The sequence below is a fragment of the Candoia aspera genome, chromosome 3, assembly GCF_035149785.1.
Source record: "Candoia aspera isolate rCanAsp1 chromosome 3, rCanAsp1.hap2, whole genome shotgun sequence".
NCBI lineage: Eukaryota > Metazoa > Chordata > Lepidosauria > Squamata > Boidae > Candoia > Candoia aspera.
In genome coordinates, this window is record NC_086155.1 from 204,118,558 (window position 1) to 204,137,994 (window position 19,437).

Below are 19,437 nucleotides of genomic sequence, written 5' to 3' on the forward strand. Positions count from 1 at the left end.
CGAGGAAGATGGAAAAGGGAACCATCCACCATTTTAGAGTGATAACGTCACCTTTTATACATAATTTTCTGAGAGACAATTCCTAATTTAGCAGACAAGCTAAAGAGCTTATTCTCACTTGGCGGAAGGGCATGAATGTTACACTTTTCATTCAACATTAGTTTCATCTCCCTGCAAGATCCTGAAACGTTCTCTGTGGCTTCCTTGTGGAAGTTGTTTCTTAAGTGTTTAATATGGTGCAGATTTCCCTGTCTTGTTGCTTGCCAAAATATTGGACTTTGGGCATTGCCCAAAGGCAGTGCTGGTTGGGAATTATGGAAGATAAGTCTACATATATCTGGCTGGTGATACTTGGTGGCCTTTGCTGAGGGCTTCTGGAGTGTTACACAGCTTCCAACACCAGCCCGAGAACCATTGCTTGCTTTCTCAGGTATGGCAAGGTGAGGAAAAGTGCCTGCAGCCAGCATATGGCCCCCAGTTTTGAAACTTGTGGGGGTGGGTGGGAGTTCACTTGATTCCCCAGCTGTCTTGTTTCAAATATCAATTAAAAACTTATTTATTCAGCTGGGCATCTGCAAGATAACAATGGTCAAATAGGCTGTCTTTCTTTTGGATTGCCTTCAGGTGAACTCCTTAAAACGTTGTCCTGTGGTTTCATTGCATTCTTTTATGGGAATAAGTTACCTCCAGAGGTGAGGCAGGCCCCCACTCTCCCAGCCTTCTGAAAGGGAGTTAAGACTTGGTTGTGCCACCTCACTTGGGGTGGGAGGGAGAATAGTCAATCATGGGGGTGGTTGGCATCTTGACGGGGCCAATGATGATACCGCTATTTCATCATCTTGGACTTTATATTTTATATTTCTCATATTTGTGTGTATTTATATTTTATACTGTGTCTGTTTTAAAGGTATTTTAATCTTTTATTTTTAATTTGCTTGTAAACCGCCCAGATTCGTTGCAATACGAGATGGGCGGTAAAGAAATATGATTGGTAGATAAATAAATAAATAAATTTGTCTTTACTCTTGATTGCTTCAGATGTTTTTTCTGAAAACAGTTTTTATGATTTTGTGTTTTTATATGGCTTTGGGCTTTTCTGGGAAGAAGAGGGTGGTGGTGGTGACACAGCTATGTTTCTTGCAGAATTTTTACATGGTGGCTGTTGAATTCCTCAGCAACCAGCAACTTTGTCAAGAATCCCTTAACTGAAACAGTTTCGTAGGGTGATGCCAGTTTTTAAATTAAGCAGAGTTAATGCAGATGGATCCATAGTAACTATTATGGAAATCTCCCTGCACATTCAATAGGCTCATTAAGTTGATTTCTTGTTACCTTTGTCTGAGATATATGCTTCCTCTTGGCAGTGGATCCTCTGAACAAGATGGAGGTCTAAAACATTTCCAACCATTTTCTCTAGCATCGTATTTCAAAGGCATCAATTCTTAATTCTGACAGTCTATCTTTCACAGCCATATCTTATAACAGGGAAAACTATGGCCTTGACAATGCATACCTTTTTTGTTGATGTGATGTCTTTGTGCTTTAATATTTTGTCTAGGTCTGTCATAATTTCTATCCCCAAGTAGCAGATGACTCTTAATTTCATGGCTACAGCCACCATTATATGCATTTTTGAGCCTAGGAAGTTAAAGAAAGAGCCGGTATGGTATAGAGCAGTGTTTCTCAACCTTGGCCACTTCTAAGATGTCTGGACTTCAACTCCCAGAATTCCCCACACATCTTAAAAGTGGCCAAGGTTGAGAAACACTGCTGTAGAGGATAGGGCATTGGATCAAGAGTGAGGAGATCCAGGTTCAACCACCCTCAGCCATGGAAGCTGACTGGCTGACTTTGACCCAGTTACCTCTTTCAGCTCAACCCACCTCACGGGGTTGTTATGAGGAACAAAGTAGGAGTGGATGCTGCCTTGAGCATTTGAATGAAAGCTGATAAATACAGCAAATGCATAAATAATAAAAATAACCTAGTGCCTTTAATTTGGACATTCAGGTAAGGGTTAATCAGAGTGTTAACGTGGATCTTCAAAGGGACTGAACCCTGATCCCAAACCAATTGAAACCCTCTTTGCTTGTCTCTGGTTCAGCATTGTTGTTGATGTTGTTTTTCTTGTCACCCAGTGCATTACAAGCATAGACAAATTTACCACTTAAACAGTTCTGGATTTAGACAGACAGCAGAAATAAATCAGACAATATTAGCACATTGGTGAGAACAACCCCCAAGTTTATTGATTTGATTTGATTTCTATAGCCACCCATCTCAACAAGTGACTCTGGGGGCTATAGAAATTGAATAAATAAATAAAATAATCTAGATGCCCTGTCCTTAGTTTTATGTATTTCTTCCATAACATGGGGACCAGATGCAGCTGTGAAGGACACCATAGGTCAGAACCATGGATTGAACAGGAATCTCCTAGTACTGCTTTTCAAAATATTTCCAAGAAAGATCAAGATCACCATAAAATAATGTCTCCAACTTCCAATCCAGTCAGAGGGTGATGGAGTGCACAATTGTTAGTGGCTTCAAGGACACCCCAGACTTTGTAAACCTGCACTCCCGGAGTGGTGGGACCAAGGCCTCTCTTTCATAAAAAGTTTAAGAAATTTCATGAATTTAAGAAATGAAATAGGTGCCCTAGAGTCCTTAACTTCCTGACTCCTTCTTCATTGCCCCCTTTATGGAGACATTTGATCCAGATTCATCCTACCTCTGATTAGTAGATGTCCTGGTTGCTCAGACTCAGCATCTGCCCAGATGCTGCTTACAGACGAACTGCCTTTTGTTACAGCTCATGTGGCCGGGTTTTGTGCAGCGGCACAGAAGGTTCGCCAGACCCTGATGGGCCAGTTTTCCATTAGCCAAATGCATTCTATGTAACTGTAATTCATTTAAAATTTAGATATTATCACATCTTTGAAATTTAAGATGTTATTTACTTATATCCTTTTAGTGTCTATTGTATAATTTAAACATGGACTGCACCCTGGACCTCATTCACAGATGTTACTTAGGTTGTTTTATAAATGTATTTTAACTTTATCTTTAATTTTATTTTGTTTATTATCTATTAAGATAGATTTATATACTGTATATTCACTAATCACTCTGCTTGTACTCACCATAATAAATAAATTGATTGATTGATTGAACTTCCAGATTCTAATGACAAATGCAGGAAAAGGGAGGTGGCAAATGTGCCTCTACGTCAGGGTTTCTCAACCAGGGTTCCGTGGCACCCCAGGGTTCCACGAGAGGTTACTAGGGGTTCCCTTGGAGATCACAATTTATTTAAAAAATTATTTCAAATTCGGGCAACTTCACATTAAAGAGGTAAGTTTCATTCTTGATTTTTAGTTTAAGAACACTGTAAATGCATATATACAGGCCTATCCATGAAATGAATATAATAATTTTGTAACTTCTGGCCTATGTTTAAGCCTCAATGTGCAGGGGTTCCCCAGGGCCTGAAAAATATTTCAAGAGTTCCTCCAGGGTCAAAAAGTTGAGAAAGGCTCTCTATGCCCTTGGAAACCCAAAAGAAGGACATGGTCCTTGATCTGCAATTTTTGCAAGTTCTACTCTAGAAAGATACAGTAGTTGGTGGTATTGAAAATAATTGATAAAGGCTCATTTCCTCTATCCAGTTTCTAATGAAGCTTATCCACAAAAGCAACCAAAATAATTTCTGGCCAGTAAGTAGGCCCAGTATCAGAGTGACATGCATATGGGTCCCAGTGGATTTCCCTTTTATTAAATACCAACATTTTAAAAGAAATCTTACATAAAGAGGCCCAAAGATATTCTTAGCTTCAGAAATAAGCAAGCTCGTTTTAAGACGAAGAATGGATTGAATGGATTAAAACACATCTGCACACATTCGCTCTATTATAAGCATGTTAACCTCACTTACATATTTAAACAATGTTTATGCCAGAAGCTCTCCAAGTTGCCCTGCACACAATGGGGCTAATTGAGTTTGCCAGATTTGGTCCGCCAACACCTGTTTGCTCTGCAAGCTGCACCCAGCACAGTCACCAATGGCTGTGCTTCTCCCAGCCTTCAAAGCAAGATGATGATGTCAATTTTTCAATCAGCAGAGGCTAGTTATAAAGCAATAAGCATTGTGGCTGACACATTTCCATTAACGTACAAGATGTACACAAAGATAGAGGATGGGATCGCAGCTGCCAAATTGGACAGTGCTGCCTGGGGGGGAGGGGCAGGGAGGAGGGAGGAGAGCAGCAACAGGCACCCAGAACAATACTCCTTATAACAAATTAGCCTTTGAATAGCCCCAGGATGGCCCTGATACTTTACCGTAGATCAGATAAATCAATATGTACTAAAACATGAAAGAAAGCAGCTGTTAAAATGTAGGGAATGCTAGTTGTTTGTTCACAAAGGAGTCCAGGTTTGGCTGGGACCAGATGGTCTGCCTGGTGGATGGAATATGAATGAGCAGATGGTGAGTCACCCTAGTCCCACTGAATACCAAAACCCTCTGGGTTTTGCACCATTTCATCTGTGGGGTTGGGTGGGGTTTCTTGGGTCAGGGCAATCCATCTGTGGGTAGTTGGGTTAAAGCAGTGTTTCTCAACCTTGGCAACTTTAAGATGGTGGACTGCAACTCCCAGAATTCCCCAGCCAGCAAGCTGGATGGAAAATTGTGAGAGTTGAAGTCCACCCATCTTAAAGTAGCCAAGGTTGAGAAACACTGTGTTAAAGCATCACCTGTGCACTGATGTAGGCACATAAAGCCCCTTCTCCTGGCTTTCCATAGAGCGATGAAGGCCTAGTTGTTCCAGGAGGCCTTCAGGGTCTCAGCGTTGCATGTGTTCCCTCCAGGGGGATCAAGGTGTGTATCTGTTGTGAGTGCCTGGGTAATTTATATTGGTGGTATTGTATATGCACTAGTTTCAATCCTATTACACTTTGAAGGCCTGTAAGATACTTCAAACCAGTTCTTCTAACTAGAGCAGTATATAAGCTAGTTAGTATGCCAGTACATACAAGTACACACACACACACAAACACACACGTTTCCATGGTGGTAATGTACATTCATAATCTGCCAGGTCTGATGGATTAGGGAGATGCAGTAATGTTTCTAAATTATTGGGCAAATTATTATTTCTATCAATTTATAGTGCTTTCATGAGCTGAAGGCAGAGCTTTAGGTTCTGATTATAGAACATTCTGGAATTTCCCAGAACATTCATCCCAGGATGTGCTGATCCAGTTGCTCTGCAGGAGCCTCTCATTTTCCAGAAGTGAGTGGTCAGTAACCGGAAATGGTTTGCAATGTTCCAAAAATGCTCCAGGCGATGCTGAATGTGCTGTAATTTGGCACACAGGGTTTTACATATGCCTGAGTTTTATTATTATTATTATTATTATTATTATTATTATTATTATTATTATGTTATTATTATTTATGAGTAGCCAAAGGGAAAAAAAATGCAGTAACGCAATAATAAAGGGGGTGGTAGGAAAAGGAAGAAAGGGAAATAGACATGGAAATTTATCAGTAAGGGACACATTTAGAGGAAAAAAGTTCGTAAAAAAACTGTTTGTAGAAACAGTTCAAATATCCAGATTGGTGGTTTATGATCAGCTGCATTTTCAGATACAGAAAAAGAAGTGGGATCCCCAGCTGGCTGGGTGTTTGGCAGCAGGATCGTGTTCTTACAATGGTGCAGCTTCTTGGCATCCAAGAACATTCTTATGACTAACCCACTGGGCATCGGGATTATTACTGAATGGTGTAACTGTGTCAGGCGTCTTGCTAAGTGTCACGGTTTGTAAACCATGGCTTATGGCTTAATCTATTGTGTTGAACCATGTCAATGGTAGTTTATTCAGAACATCTTGGCTAAGCAAATCTTGACATGGTACAATGGGTAGATTTGGTGAGAATATACACTGGCAGGCTTTAAACTTGCCTCCCCAGCACAGCATATCTTCAAAAGATGTAAAGGGTTTGAAAACAAGCTTTTTAAAAGTTCATTTTAATCTAAAATTGAGATGAGTAGAATAAAAAAATGCTATCTTAGAGGATTTTCCAATTTCCTGTCCCATATTTCTCTCATATGTGAGTCAAATTCATCTATGTATGCATGTATGCCATCACCTGAAGGTAAAGCTTGCCTTTCTGTTTATTCCAACCCTCAAGCAAACAATACAAAAAAAAACCCAAACAAAAGGGATTCAATCAAAACCAACATTAAGCTTAAAATCAGAAATTTAAAATAATTGAAAATTTAACGCCTGGCAAAAGAGATGTCTTTTTACCATTGTCCTAAAAACTAGGAGTGTGGGTTAGAGTCAGTATGGGAGTAGAATGTGACTTAGGAGGGGGATCCATGGCCTGGGGGACCACAAAGGAGAAGGCCCACTCCCACATATCCCATAGCTGAGTTTCTGGTGGGGAGAAGTGTTTCAAAAGAATTAGGCAGGCCCCTAGCAGAGGAGCCCATCCCAGAAAAACCAAGCGCTAAGCTTCAAAGGTCCCTATCAGTGTCTTAAATGGTATCTAGGAGATAAATGATCACTAGCAGGGATCTTTCCATCCTGGGACGGTGCATCTTGGCCACCATATCTTGCACCAACTTTTCAAGTGGCTTGGGAATTTTTCCAACAAAGAGGGAAGCTCAGAGTACTGAGAGCCAAAAGACAAAACTAGGTCTCAGAGACTGTGTGATTGGCAAATGTTAATACTTTGTGACAGCTGATAAATTATACCTATTCCTTAATTTCAGAAGCCATAAGAAAAATCACAATCTGAGCCTCCCAATGGATTTGTGCTTGATTGCTCCACCTACACAATTTTAAATTCAAAATGCCAGAGCATAGCCATAGATATATTCTCTAGGGAAGGCTCCTTGAATAACATTTTATTTCAAGAAACCTTATATTAAAAAAAAAAAAAGTTGATATTACCAGATTGAGAGAGAATCTAAAATTCTTCTTTACTGTTCCAGGTCATATCTGTTGCTAATGGAGCATGTAATTAGAAATGATAAAAATCACAACAAAAATAAAGACAGTCAGGCAATTGGATAAAAAACCCCAAAACCTATTTATTTGATAAGTTCAAATAATTTATGATTTCAATTTGTCTAGCATACGCAGAACAGGCCAAATTCAGTCCCAAGTTTGTAACAGATTTTAAAACAAGGAAGGGCTTAACTCATTTAATGGTGTCACATCAGATTTACAAGTGAAAGCTGACCCATTACATACCGCATTAGGAAAAAATGAAAATGAAATCAACCACATTTCTGAAAGAGAAGTTAAAGACAATAACTTACACATACATGCATGGAGGCGCTATCTTTTAAGTGCATTCTCTGCAGGAAACTCCAATAGAATTCTAATATATTAAAGACTTTAATATATGAAAGATAAGGAAATAAAACAAGAGGTAGGGCTACAACTTCCTTTGGAATATACTTTCATGTGAATGTGCACATCTGTGAAATAATTATTACTATGTTAGGAAATTTAACTCATCATTTTCAGGAAACTCAAACTATTAGAACCAACATTTTGTCTGTTCTTTGTGCAAGCAAACACAGTGGGAAAATGCCAAACCGAATAATCATTCAAGTGAGCAAGAGGAGGGACAGATGCTACATTTCCATCATGGAACCAATTTGGAAGGTCACTTTGCATGGAGCAATGTTCATTATTAAGCAGATCTTACTGAAAAGCAGCATCTGGATTGACCGCAAGGTGGAACACCTCGGCGTGAGGATTTCCCAATTGTAGTTGCAAGCGCTCACCAATGAAAGGGCGAAGACAGTACAGAAGCATTTGCTTATTTGGAAATGGTATCGGTTGTTAGGATGAGCGACTAGGATTTCTTGATCAATTAGCACAACTGAAAAGGTTACCTGCTCATCCAAAGCAAGCAGTACAAGTAACAGCAGATAACTCGTTGAAGAAACTGCTACATGGATTTTGACTCTTTCGCTAACGCTCCTCTGCAGGGTAAGCACGGCTCTTTTAAGACCTGAGTAGAAGAAATCCAGTGATTTTATACAAGTGAGTTTAACACTGAGGCTGCCAATTATCAGATATTATCAGATAATCTCTATAGTATAGTGTACAGCTGGGTGAGAAAAGAAATAAAGTAAAATGCAGATTTTTTTCCCATGTCAAAATGGAATGTAGATTGATTTTTCTTATTAAAAAAACACTAAGTAAAATCCAATCAAAATATAGAGATTATGGACTGAAGCAAAACTTGCATTTCCAGGGACATTTTAAGTGTGGTATTTTTCATGGATTAGGCCTTTATGAACCTTTATTCTCAGCAGGAGAGACCTGTATGTCAGCCAAGTGAAATAGGATAACTATCTCTCGCTAAACAGGGAGAGAAGATCTTTAATATGAAATCCTCCTTGTCAAGAAAAATGTAGAATCAAGATTTCTGCTCCATGTGCTCCTGAGACTGCTATTTAATACTGGATGATATAAAGCAAATGTGTACTAAGCAAAGAAAGCTGGAAATGTGTGGAGAAAAAGATGTCCCTTGGGGAAACATGGTTCATGCAACTGGCTGGTAGCCCTTAATATTGATCTTCTTGCTCCACTGCCACAATTGACTTCAATGGTTCTTTTAAAAAAAAATAGTCCAGGCCTAAATCAACAACTATTGAAGCCAGTGCATATTTATCTTACAATCCCATTACCCCATACTGTTGAAATATGATTTTGATTATTTGCAATAATAATAATAATAATAATAAACAAACTATGTCTTCAACCAAAGAAAAATGGACGGATGAAAGATCAGAATGAACCCTTTTTGTGGATCTCTTGGATTTTATATAAACAAAGTTCTTCATAAAAAATGAAGAACATTTTCTGTTCTTCAAAAGTAGCTAGATGAAAGACCAGACCACTGAAATATACCCCACACTAAATTAGAAAGAGTTTCCAGGTTAGGCTCTTTTGGTTAGAAGCAGCACTTGGCTGGAGTGAACTCTCCGCAAAGTGAACCTCAGTGGTCCCGTAAGAATCCATGGGACAAGCCGTGGTCCCATGCATGCTTTTGCAAATGGCCGTTCATAGCAAGTGTAATTGATAGCAGCTACAGGAGCTGGGATGGGCTATAATGATTTGAAATTCTTTTCCTTGGCAGGCCATTCCTTCTACTTCCATCTGTGCACACCTGGCAGGCGAATGCCCTTGCCTAAATCAAAAGCAAACTAGTTCAGTAGATCCCTTTGCTCTCCTCTGAAGAAGCAGAGAAATGGAGAAAGAATACATGTATCCGAAGCTGTATCCAGTCTTGCTCCCTAGGAAGCAGCACATGGTCAAGACCATAGATTCTGCATTTCTTGTCATACATTAGGTTTTTTTTTTAATTATACTGAGTTTGAGCATTAATTCATTCAACTACACAGCGGCTTATCTCTGCCAAATGCTTCTGAAATTCAGCTGAAGAAAAAAAGTAGCAACATTGTCTCTTGAGCACGTTTTCAAAGGCTGCAAACTCAAGATGATCAGAAGTGGCAAAGCAAAAACAGGAATTTGACACCTTGGTGGACCTAGCAAATTATGTTTTGCCACAACAGTCTTAAATCTGGAGCAGTTTACAAAAAAGAAGAAAAAATGAGATTAATAACTGTACTTAAATCCAATCCTGAGAACTGAAGCTGACTCTGCCAGCAAAGGAAGAAAAGACTTACATCTCCTATATAGTTCAAAGGTTTTAGAATACTTTTAAAAGTTCAAAAGAACACAGAAAGTTCAAGTGAACAAGGAAAAAGAATTTAGTAGTGCAGGTCATGGCTTGTATTAAGATAACTTTATAGACATCATCCAAGTAGACAAGAGTGATTCAATTAATTTGAAGATTATTCTTTTCAAAAATCGATGGGTACAGTCACAGCCCAGTGTTATATTTTAACAGCAATTGAAATATATGTCTGAAAAAGAGATCATCCTATAAACCATCTTCAGCGAAGAAAATGCAGTTCCTCAGCACACACAATTACCTCTTCTGAAATGAGCAAAAGCAATTGTCCGGTTACAGTTAGCTACTTGTAGCCAGTACTTGGACTAGAAAGCAACAGAGAGGTAAAATGGAACCCAGGTGCAACGTGGCTGAGCAAGGTGGCTAATGCAATCTTACATTATACATTTACATTTACAACTTGGTCTGGATCACAGAGGGCACTGCTCGGATGTGAACACTGGGCAAGCAAAACCATGAAGGGGGAAACTCCTTGCTTGAATTGTCTTCATGGAACTTGATGTTCAAGTAGAAGTCGCCCGTGCAGAGAAAAAGCAGAGCAACGACACACAGAGAGTTTTCTGTTGGCTTAACCTGAAAGGAAAGGATGGGAGAATTTTAGCAGATTAAAAAGATGCAAAATATATTAATAACATGTGTCTGCTCAGGTTCTCCATCCCAACATTAAAAAAGAGCTCATGTTCCTGGTTTAGATCTTGACTTCTCCAAATATGGCTTGCAGAGGCTCCAAGAAAGGGCCCCTAGGGAATTGCTGTTGGTCAGTGGAGATCAAATTAGCCTCTTTGTTGCAGATTCCACATGCCTTTAAAGGAAAGCCTGGGTAGTGTACATTGTAGCATCCATCCTACAGATCACAACAGTACAATTCCTCATGGTTGTTGAGGGGGAGACCCAATTAATTTAACGAATTAGTAGAATGACCTCAGCCTCTGTACTAAAACTAGATCCAAAGTTAAAATGAGATTTAAGATGCATTTTTTTAAAAAATCCATTCAATCACGTCCGATTCTTAAGAGAGCGCCTGGACAAGTCCCTGCGGTTTTCTTGGCAAGGTTTTTCAGAAGTGGTTGGCCATTGCCTCCAGGTACAGCCACAAAAAGTGGCTGTACCTGGAGTTGAAATCTATTTCAATGACTGATTTAATTGTATTGATTTTGTTTTCTTTTACACTTTGTATTTTTTATTGTTGTAAGACATTCTAGGTGTTGGAATAAATACAAAGTGGAGATACATTTTAAAAAAATAATATAAATAAGCAAGCAAAGCAAGCAAGTAAACAAATAAATCTATGCTTTTTTAAACATGTGATAGGTGAGGAATTCCAAAGTACTTTCACAGAAATCGTTGAACAAAATGGCACAAAATTTCACTGATGTTCCTTTCTTTAACTTCTTAACTTGGAGCCAGACTGAATATGATCAAACATGGACTTACTGTGTCAATATAAAAGGTGTTGGATCCAACAAAAGTTATGCCATCTTGGAGATCATAACGGTGGACACCATTTTGGTAGTCTTGGTATGGGATCACAGTGAGAGAGAAGGGGCCTACACTGTGTTTGCTCCAATTGGTCAGTTTCACTTCCAGCTTCACAGGGTCTCCAACTGTGCAATCTGCTACACTGTCTGAGTCACAGAGTTTTCCCTCCACCAATACATCTGTAAGACAAAAAGCAAAAGATGGGGTCAATGTTTTTTGTTTCAAGAACGTGAAATCCTACATTTAATGTCATTTGCAAAGCAGGTTTTTATTTTGGTGTTTTTGCAACACCAAAATAAAGCAGCAGCTCCTCTTGTGGGAGGTTGGGTTGTTGCTTTGGTAATGGAGTACTGGAGTGCTGAAACTACAGGACTCACTACAGAAACCCAAGAGGACGTAAGACAGACAATCATACCACAAACCAGAAGGACGTGGAAACAGAACCAACGGAAAGCAGAGGACAGAGCAGCCCTCAAACACCTAAAGACGGGCCAAACTATCCTCCTCCTCCCAGCAGACAAAGGCCGCACCACCGTCATCATGGACAGATCCCAGTATATACAAAAGGCCAAAGAACTACTCAAGGACAAAGAAACCTACACCCCAGTGAGCACCAACCCCATACAGAAACTGGACAACCAGGTCAAAAGAACTCTCAACAACCTCACCAAGGGAGGCCAAATCACAAAAGAAGAATGGAGGCAAATGAAGAGCAGGGAACGCCTCCTCCCACGCTTCTACAGACGCCCCAAGATACACAAGCCCGGCATACCGCTTCGGCCAATTGTATCCTTACCAGCGACTCCCACATGCAACATAGCTAAAGAGCTCACAAAGCATCTCAGGCATCTCACAGAGGAGAGTGAACACTCTCTCAACTCCCCACTATGGTGCCTCTAGAAAATCAAAGACCTAAAAATAGAGGAAGACGGAATTATGGTGTTATTTGATGTCACAGCTCTCTTCACATCACAGACCTGGCACTAGTGAAAGAAGCCATGGCCGCAGTTCTGCGCAACACACCCGACTTAGCCAAATACACCCAAATAGAAATACCCAGAATCATGGACCTCATCGACCTCTGCCTTACGACCTACTTTCAGTTTGATGGGCAACTGTACCAACAAATCAGAGGAACACCCAGGGGATCACCAATCTCAGGACTCATAGCAGAGGCTGTAATGCAGTGTCTGGAAAGGATAGCACTCCCCCGCATACAACCCAAAGTATGGATCTGGTACGTGGATGACACTTTTGTCATAATAAAAAAAGGAACAGCTGGAGGAAACACATGAAACCATCGACAACATCTTCAATGGAATAAAATTCACAAGGGCAGAAGAAAACAACAACACACTGCCCTTCTTGGACATCCTCATCAGCAGAGGAAATGATGGCAATTTAGAGACACAAGTCCACTGGAAAGCTACCCACACCAACCAAGTGCTCCATTACCAAAGCAACAACCCAACCTCCCACAAGAGGAGCTGCATAAGAACATTATTCAGATGAGCATTCACACACTGCAGCAACCCAGAGCACCAGAAAAAGGAAACAGACCACCTATACAACTTTTTCCAACAAAATGGATGCCCACGCAACTTTATCAAAAAGTGTCTGACCCCTCAATCCACTACAACCCAACCAACACAAGCTGTGAAAAGCATAACAGTACCATACATCAAAAACATCTCAGAAACAGCCAACAGACTGTTACAACCACACAGCATCACCATATCACACAAACCAACTAAAACTCTTCAAAACATCCTAGGTAACCCAGAAGACCTAGGAGCCCAAGGATTAAAAACAGGAGTTATCTGCAACATACAGTGCAAGGACTGTAGCAGCCACTGTGTAGGACAGACAGGCAGAAGACTAGCAGAGCACATCCATGAACACCAACTAGCAGTCAGAAGACACAATGAGAACTCCTTAATCTCACAACACATGGACAGACTCAACCATAGTTTCAACTGGGAAACTGTGAGCATCCTAGACCAAGCCAAATCCCAAAACACCAGAGAATTCTTGGAAGCCTGGCACTCAGACAAAGCAGCCATCAACAGACATATAGAGGTAAACGACATTTACAGACCATTCAAAAGAGACAGTAGAAAAGCCAAAAGAGCAGGACACTCCCTTGCCAGCAATCAACACCCAGATATGCAAAAATCAACACTAGGATTAACACCAGATGAACCATCGAACAGCACAATACCCCTTTATCAAGGAACTATTAACTCAGGCAATCAACCAAGCAGCAAACAACAGCTCAATCAAAGAACTCCCAAGGAGCAACACAAGCAGGGCAAGCCACGGTATATAAACTGAGAGCAAGGCCCACTCCCTCTTCGCACTGAAGATGTTGCCTAGTCCGGCAATGAAACGTCTGCAAGAAAACAACCAGGCTCAGAGAGCACCAAGGACTCCTCAATTCTGTTCTCATTATGAAATAAAGACCATGCATGTTTCTCACTACATGTACGGTGACCATATTTAGGACAAACCTTAAAAAGGGCAAATCTGAAAGAGGTTTATAATTTTAATTGTGTTTATAACTTGGCTTTACAAATGAAAATTCAAGAGCAAAACCAAGGAAAACTTTACAAAAATGCAGATTCTAATAAAAATATCTAAAAACAAACAGTATATGTAAATTTATTTTAAAAAGACAATTCAATTTCCATATTTTTCACAAGAATGTGAAAGACTGTGCATGAAGTGGTACCATTGGTACGGTAGAAGTTGAATGACCAAAATAAAGGACAAAAGTGAGTTTTTGAAAAACAAATACGTCTAAAGGACCGCTTTCTGAAATAAAGGACTGTCCTTTATAGTAAAGGACATATGGTCACTGTAACTATATAAGACCATTGAAATATTGTTGCCCGGTATCAAAAGGTCTATGTCAGGGTTCTCTGATGGAAGGGATGGGTTCTGTAGGTAGAACCCCCTCCAATGAGTTGACATTTTTTTGATTGCTCTTGGCTTTACCATGCAGCAATGAGGTCTATACTTCAGCAGATTGGTTGAGAACAGAAATTTCTTCAAGTTCTTGGGAGCTAAGAAGTGCAGAGCTTTAGAGGTGCACCACAGCATTTCAGCTATGCTTACAAACAGGCAAGAAGTCAGTGATATTTCTTTAATTCTGGCAACATATGTTCCCAGAAATGTATCATAGTAAACAGCCAGGCAGTTGATTCTGAACTAGCTGCAGTTCCTTTGCAGTTTTCAGAATCAGCCCGGTCATGAATTATAACTGATTTAGCTTTAGTGGAGTTGCTATAACTTTAGTAAATTTGCTCAGAAGGCAAGTGAGAAACTGCTAATGCAGCTCCTTTGAAGGAAGATAGGAAAGCTTGTTATGAAATAGTAACTGAAGGACAGCTGAAAACATTTAATAGACAATAATTACCAATTGTGAGATAGAAATAAGTCAGTATAGTGATTGCATTAAGGGAAGCCACACAGACACAGGTAAACTCCCAGTGAATTTTACAGACCTCACACATTAGAAAAAATGAGGAACAAGGCACTCTGAGTGAGATTCAATACGGTGCTGAATTGTGCGGCCCTATTGCTCAGGATAAAAAAGATGTAAGTAATGAAGGGTTTGTGTTAGTCAACCCAACTTAAATATTTTATCATGCAGGTATGATTTCAAATTAATCTTAATTAATCTTGCCTTTACATCCTGCCTATCTCCAGAGATGCTTCCTGGGACCTCAACTCATTTTATCTTCACAATTAACAACGCTAGGCAGAAAGCTGGCTGAGATGAGAACTCAATCGGTTTGAGGGATCAACCTGACTTCCCCTCATTGCAATCTAACTTTTTGATTGCTATGCCGTACTGGCTACAGATAAGTGAATAAACCTTTTAGAAATGCTTTAATACTAGAAGAACTTTTGGAAATTAGGGCACATATTTATACTATTAACAAAGAAGTAATCTTTTTTAGAAACTACATAATGGGATCTGATGTTGGAATGGTATACTATTACAATTTCCCAATCAGTCAAGCAGGTTATTCAGAGTTGAAGTATATGCCTATCACTCAGAAAAGAAAGTTTCTTTTTATCAAGACTTGAAATCCTGATAACAATTAACATTCATAAATACTGTCTCCACTTAAAGGGTAAAGTTATAGAATTTTAGAACCTTGTAACGATTTTAGTCCCTATCTTATTAATATGAAGTTATACTTTATTGAGATATTGGTTTTAAATGGTGATAAACAAAAATATTTTATTAATTCTTCTTAATAGAAAATATTTGAATTCACCTAAGCATTTCTAATGTATTCTTTTTTGAAAGATATCAATACATTGTTATCATTTAACAGGTGAAGAATTCACAGGAGTGCAAGCAAACTGACCAACAGAATCACAACAACAACACACACACAAGCGACCCATAAAAATGGCAGATGTTGATTTTAATCTTGATTAGGTAGTAACTGCAGTTAATTTGAGCAGTATTTGATAGTAAAATATGTACAGGTGTTGCCAGTACAGATAACATTTAAAAATATATACTCATTTTTTCTTATTTTTAGCTCTTCCTGAATGACACAAAAGAGCATATGTACCCTTAACACCTTCAGAACCTCATCAACTGATAGAATAGCAAAAACATCAGAAGCATCCATTTATGGTGGATTAATTTATCAATAACAAGCCTCAAATCAACCAGGCCAACCTTTTCATTCAGTTCATGACATTCCTATTTCAACCTCTTATCTCTGATATTTTTAGTTTTGTCTCTAAGTCATTTTAGCTAAACCTAATATTTTGTCACTATAACAACCCCTCCCAGCTGCCTGAACCATTTGTGAAAAACCGTCCCAATTCTCTCACAACAGGCTGGCAAAAATCATTCTTATTAATACCAGTCTTACATTTTTCAGAAATAAAAGGGGAGCAATTGATACAACAGCTTTTTGAATGAAGAACTCTCTCTTGTGAGGACTGCAAATGAACCTTTCATTTGTGCATGTGTTCAGCATGTTTTGGGCTTCTCTGCTGAGACATACCCGGCAAACTAAATTTTCCAGTTCGGTTGGCAAATTAGGCAGGGGTAATTAGCAATCACACACTGAACTCATCCCGAGGAGAAGCACAAATATTGCCATGATAGTAGGCTTACGAACATGAACCTGTGAAAAATATGGCTGGGTTCATTCAAAGAAAAAGCATACTTTAATTTCTCCAATCTTTTTGTCCAAAGATTCAGGATCAGCTCCCTTATTACTCTCATCCAGCACATTTCTAATAACTGAAGTTGATAATGATCAGTTACCAGGGCTCAATAGGCTGCTAGATATTTCACTAGCCTCCAATCGTTACGTTGAATCTGCAACCGGATAGTCCAACGAAGGGTAAATTTACCTCCCTCCCCTTTTAATCAGTTGGTGTACCACACATCATTTCCATGTGTACATAGAAAGCGTCCCTATTCCACATCCAATTAAAATTTAAAGGGTCATAAGACAGAAACTTCAGATCAGAGAAATTGATTTCATATTTCTCACAGCCAATTAGTCTACGATTGATTTAGGGTTTGTATGCTTAGAGAGACTAATTATTTCCTGAACTCAGCCCATAACCTGGCACCAATAAACGTGTAAAGACAGCTCGCTCAGTCAAATGATCAGCCATGTTTGCAGAAGCTTGGGAGGCAGATGATTACGGGAAACCACCCTTGGAGAGAGTGCTGCTCTCATGAAGCAAGAAAATATTTCAGTTTTACTCCCCTGCTAACACAGAAATGGTTGGTGGCACTAGGTGGAACTCATTTAACATTTTCATTTGCAAGGGGGTAAAGTCCGGTCATTGTGTATTTGGCTTGCTAACACAGATGGTGCATAAAAGCAGAGATTACTTTAGCTGCGCGCTTGGGATTCAGCCCGTATTGACACTCACTGCTTACCGAGCAGCTCTAACTTTTTATACAGCAGACAAATGGTAAAAGCTGACCTTGATCTTGTCTGGTTAAAACGTCCTGGAAAAGGCAAGGGAGCAGAGCAAGGACCCAAGGAGTGCTGGTGTTTCTTATCAGCCTCATTGTGGGAAAGGCGGCCGCGCTGAGCAGCTAGTCCAATAAATGAAGAGTCAGTCCAAACAAAACAGGTTTTCTCCTTTACAAGGGAATCCAGAGTGTCCGTGGCTCAGGCTGCCTATGACCGTATCAGCCCACAGTGCGCTATTTCTAACTAAAGCATCCGTGAGCAACTAAACGTCTGCACAGGAGGTAGCAAAGGCATCCACCAGACTTTGGCTAAGAACAGTTTAGAAAAAGGGTGCCTTCCCAAACTGATTCTGGGGTGGGTGGGGGCAGCATGCTGTGGAAGGCAGGAGGCTTCTTAGAAACATCAGTTCGATTGATCCCTACTGGAAGCCGATACTGTCTTTCACAGACCAGTCCTGCCCAACCTGCTGCAATGATATTCCTAATCATGTTATGCAAGGCTACGTCTTCATCCCTCGTGGAGAATCCCACTCACAGACTATCTTTGTTTCTCCCTATCCTGGGACTTGTAAATAGTGTTTTAATCTTTAAAGCAATAGTACTATACTACAACTTAGAATGCAGCTGCCACCTAACAAGTAAGCATCAAGCACGGATAAAGCCTTCCCAGGCGAGACGAATCACGTGCAGCACTGTAGATGGGCAGGGAAGTGTTTAAGGAGAGTTGTACTGCACTTACTTCTTCAGGAGGGATTGGAAGAAGAGCTGACACCGAGAACGGAGTCACTGGAGTAAGTAGCTGTAACTGTAAAGATGACTAAAGAATCTGCCCTTCGCTTAGGGTTAGAGTTCAAAAGAGAGTTCAAAAGAAGAACAGATCTTAGGTTCATAGATGGATTATAGATAAGTAAGAAAATACACTGGATGCTTAAGTTCCTGCCTACTTTCAAACTGCTTGGAGCAGTATTAAGACAGGGGAAATGCTGCTCTGTTGCAAGCCAATGCAGTAATGAGAACAGCTCATCTTCTTGCCTGTGTGGTTTAAATCAGGCAAATTCCTTTCCTTTCCCCGCTTTCCCTTTCCTGTGTGTGTGTGTGAACTCTGGAGCGGCTCCTGTCAGCCTCTTCTTTCAGCTTCACTAAGCATGATGTTTGATAAAATTGTTTTCTGCTGCTGAGCTGTTGTTCAAACCATCCAAATCTGTTCTGAAATTTGTTAATCAAAGAACTCTGGGCATTGCTCCTGTGCCACTGGAGCTCCTTGCAGATTTCTGCACAAACTGTTTCACTTTAATCTTCCAAACCTCTTTAATTTGCATATTTGCAACACCAGATCTGGCACCCTTGGCTCTTCATAATGAAAAGCCAGGAGTAGGCAGGTCAATCCAAACAAAATGGATTCATAAAGCCTTACTCCCTCTCATCAGGCTTGTCACACAAATGCCAAATGGCAATTTTGTGACAGCTGAGCCTCCTAGTTACATGTGTATTTGCTGTAAACCTATCCTATGTGTTTCACAGCAGTGCCATCAACTTTGTGATTCACATTTAAACTTGGAAAAGAAGTCTCTGTTTGCTGGTAATTAAAAAAAATACATTTAGGCAAAAACATATGGATAACAGTAATATTCTGACGGGAGAGGTTAGACAAAGGAATTCTACCGCAATCCCTGCCATGCAAATCCCCCAAAGCAGCATACTGCAGCATACTTCTTCTCACCAGAACTTTTCAAATGTCATTTTTCAGCATCCTAAGACCTTGGACCTGATAATCAGCACATGAACTAGCAGGGTACAAGAGTCAACAGGTCTAGAAATTCTATAGCAAGCAAATGTGGACATTTCAAGGTGGAGTCGGATTCCACAGCAAAAGCTGGTACTCTTCAAAGCAGGGCATTAGTGCTATTACAAGGCTGGCCCTACTCGTAGGCAGTTGAGGTGGTCATCTCAGGTGACCGATGTTGAGAGGAGGCAAAAACCTATCTAGAACAGAGCTATGTGCCTAATTTTCCTATGTTAGGCTGCTGCTTTTAGGACAACACTGTTGTCCCATCTCATGGTGAATACAGATTTAATTGCCAGTTAGCTTTCACACATGGAATAGGAAGGGTTGCCATTTTGCTCTTTGTCTTAGATAGTAACGTATTAGCAAAGAATAGCAAGAAGAAGCAGAAAAGGAAAGGTATCCAGATAT

The 19,437-nt window shown here is 39.9% G+C and overlaps 1 protein-coding gene across 1 annotated transcript in view; it reads right to left on the reverse strand.

The window, feature by feature from the left end:
• Nucleotides 1-7,078: 7,078 nt before the first annotated feature.
• Nucleotides 7,079-19,437, reverse strand: part of TRAPPC9 (trafficking protein particle complex subunit 9) — a 321,801-nt gene continuing 309,442 nt past the window's right edge. The window contains exons 21-22 of the mRNA XM_063299706.1: nt 11,225-11,448; nt 7,079-10,363 (exon numbers count right to left, since the gene is read on the reverse strand). Coding sequence (XP_063155776.1) covers nt 10,184-10,363; nt 11,225-11,448 — 404 coding nt within the window. The 3' untranslated portion in view covers nt 7,079-10,183. The remainder of the gene's footprint in view (nt 10,364-11,224; nt 11,449-19,437) is intronic.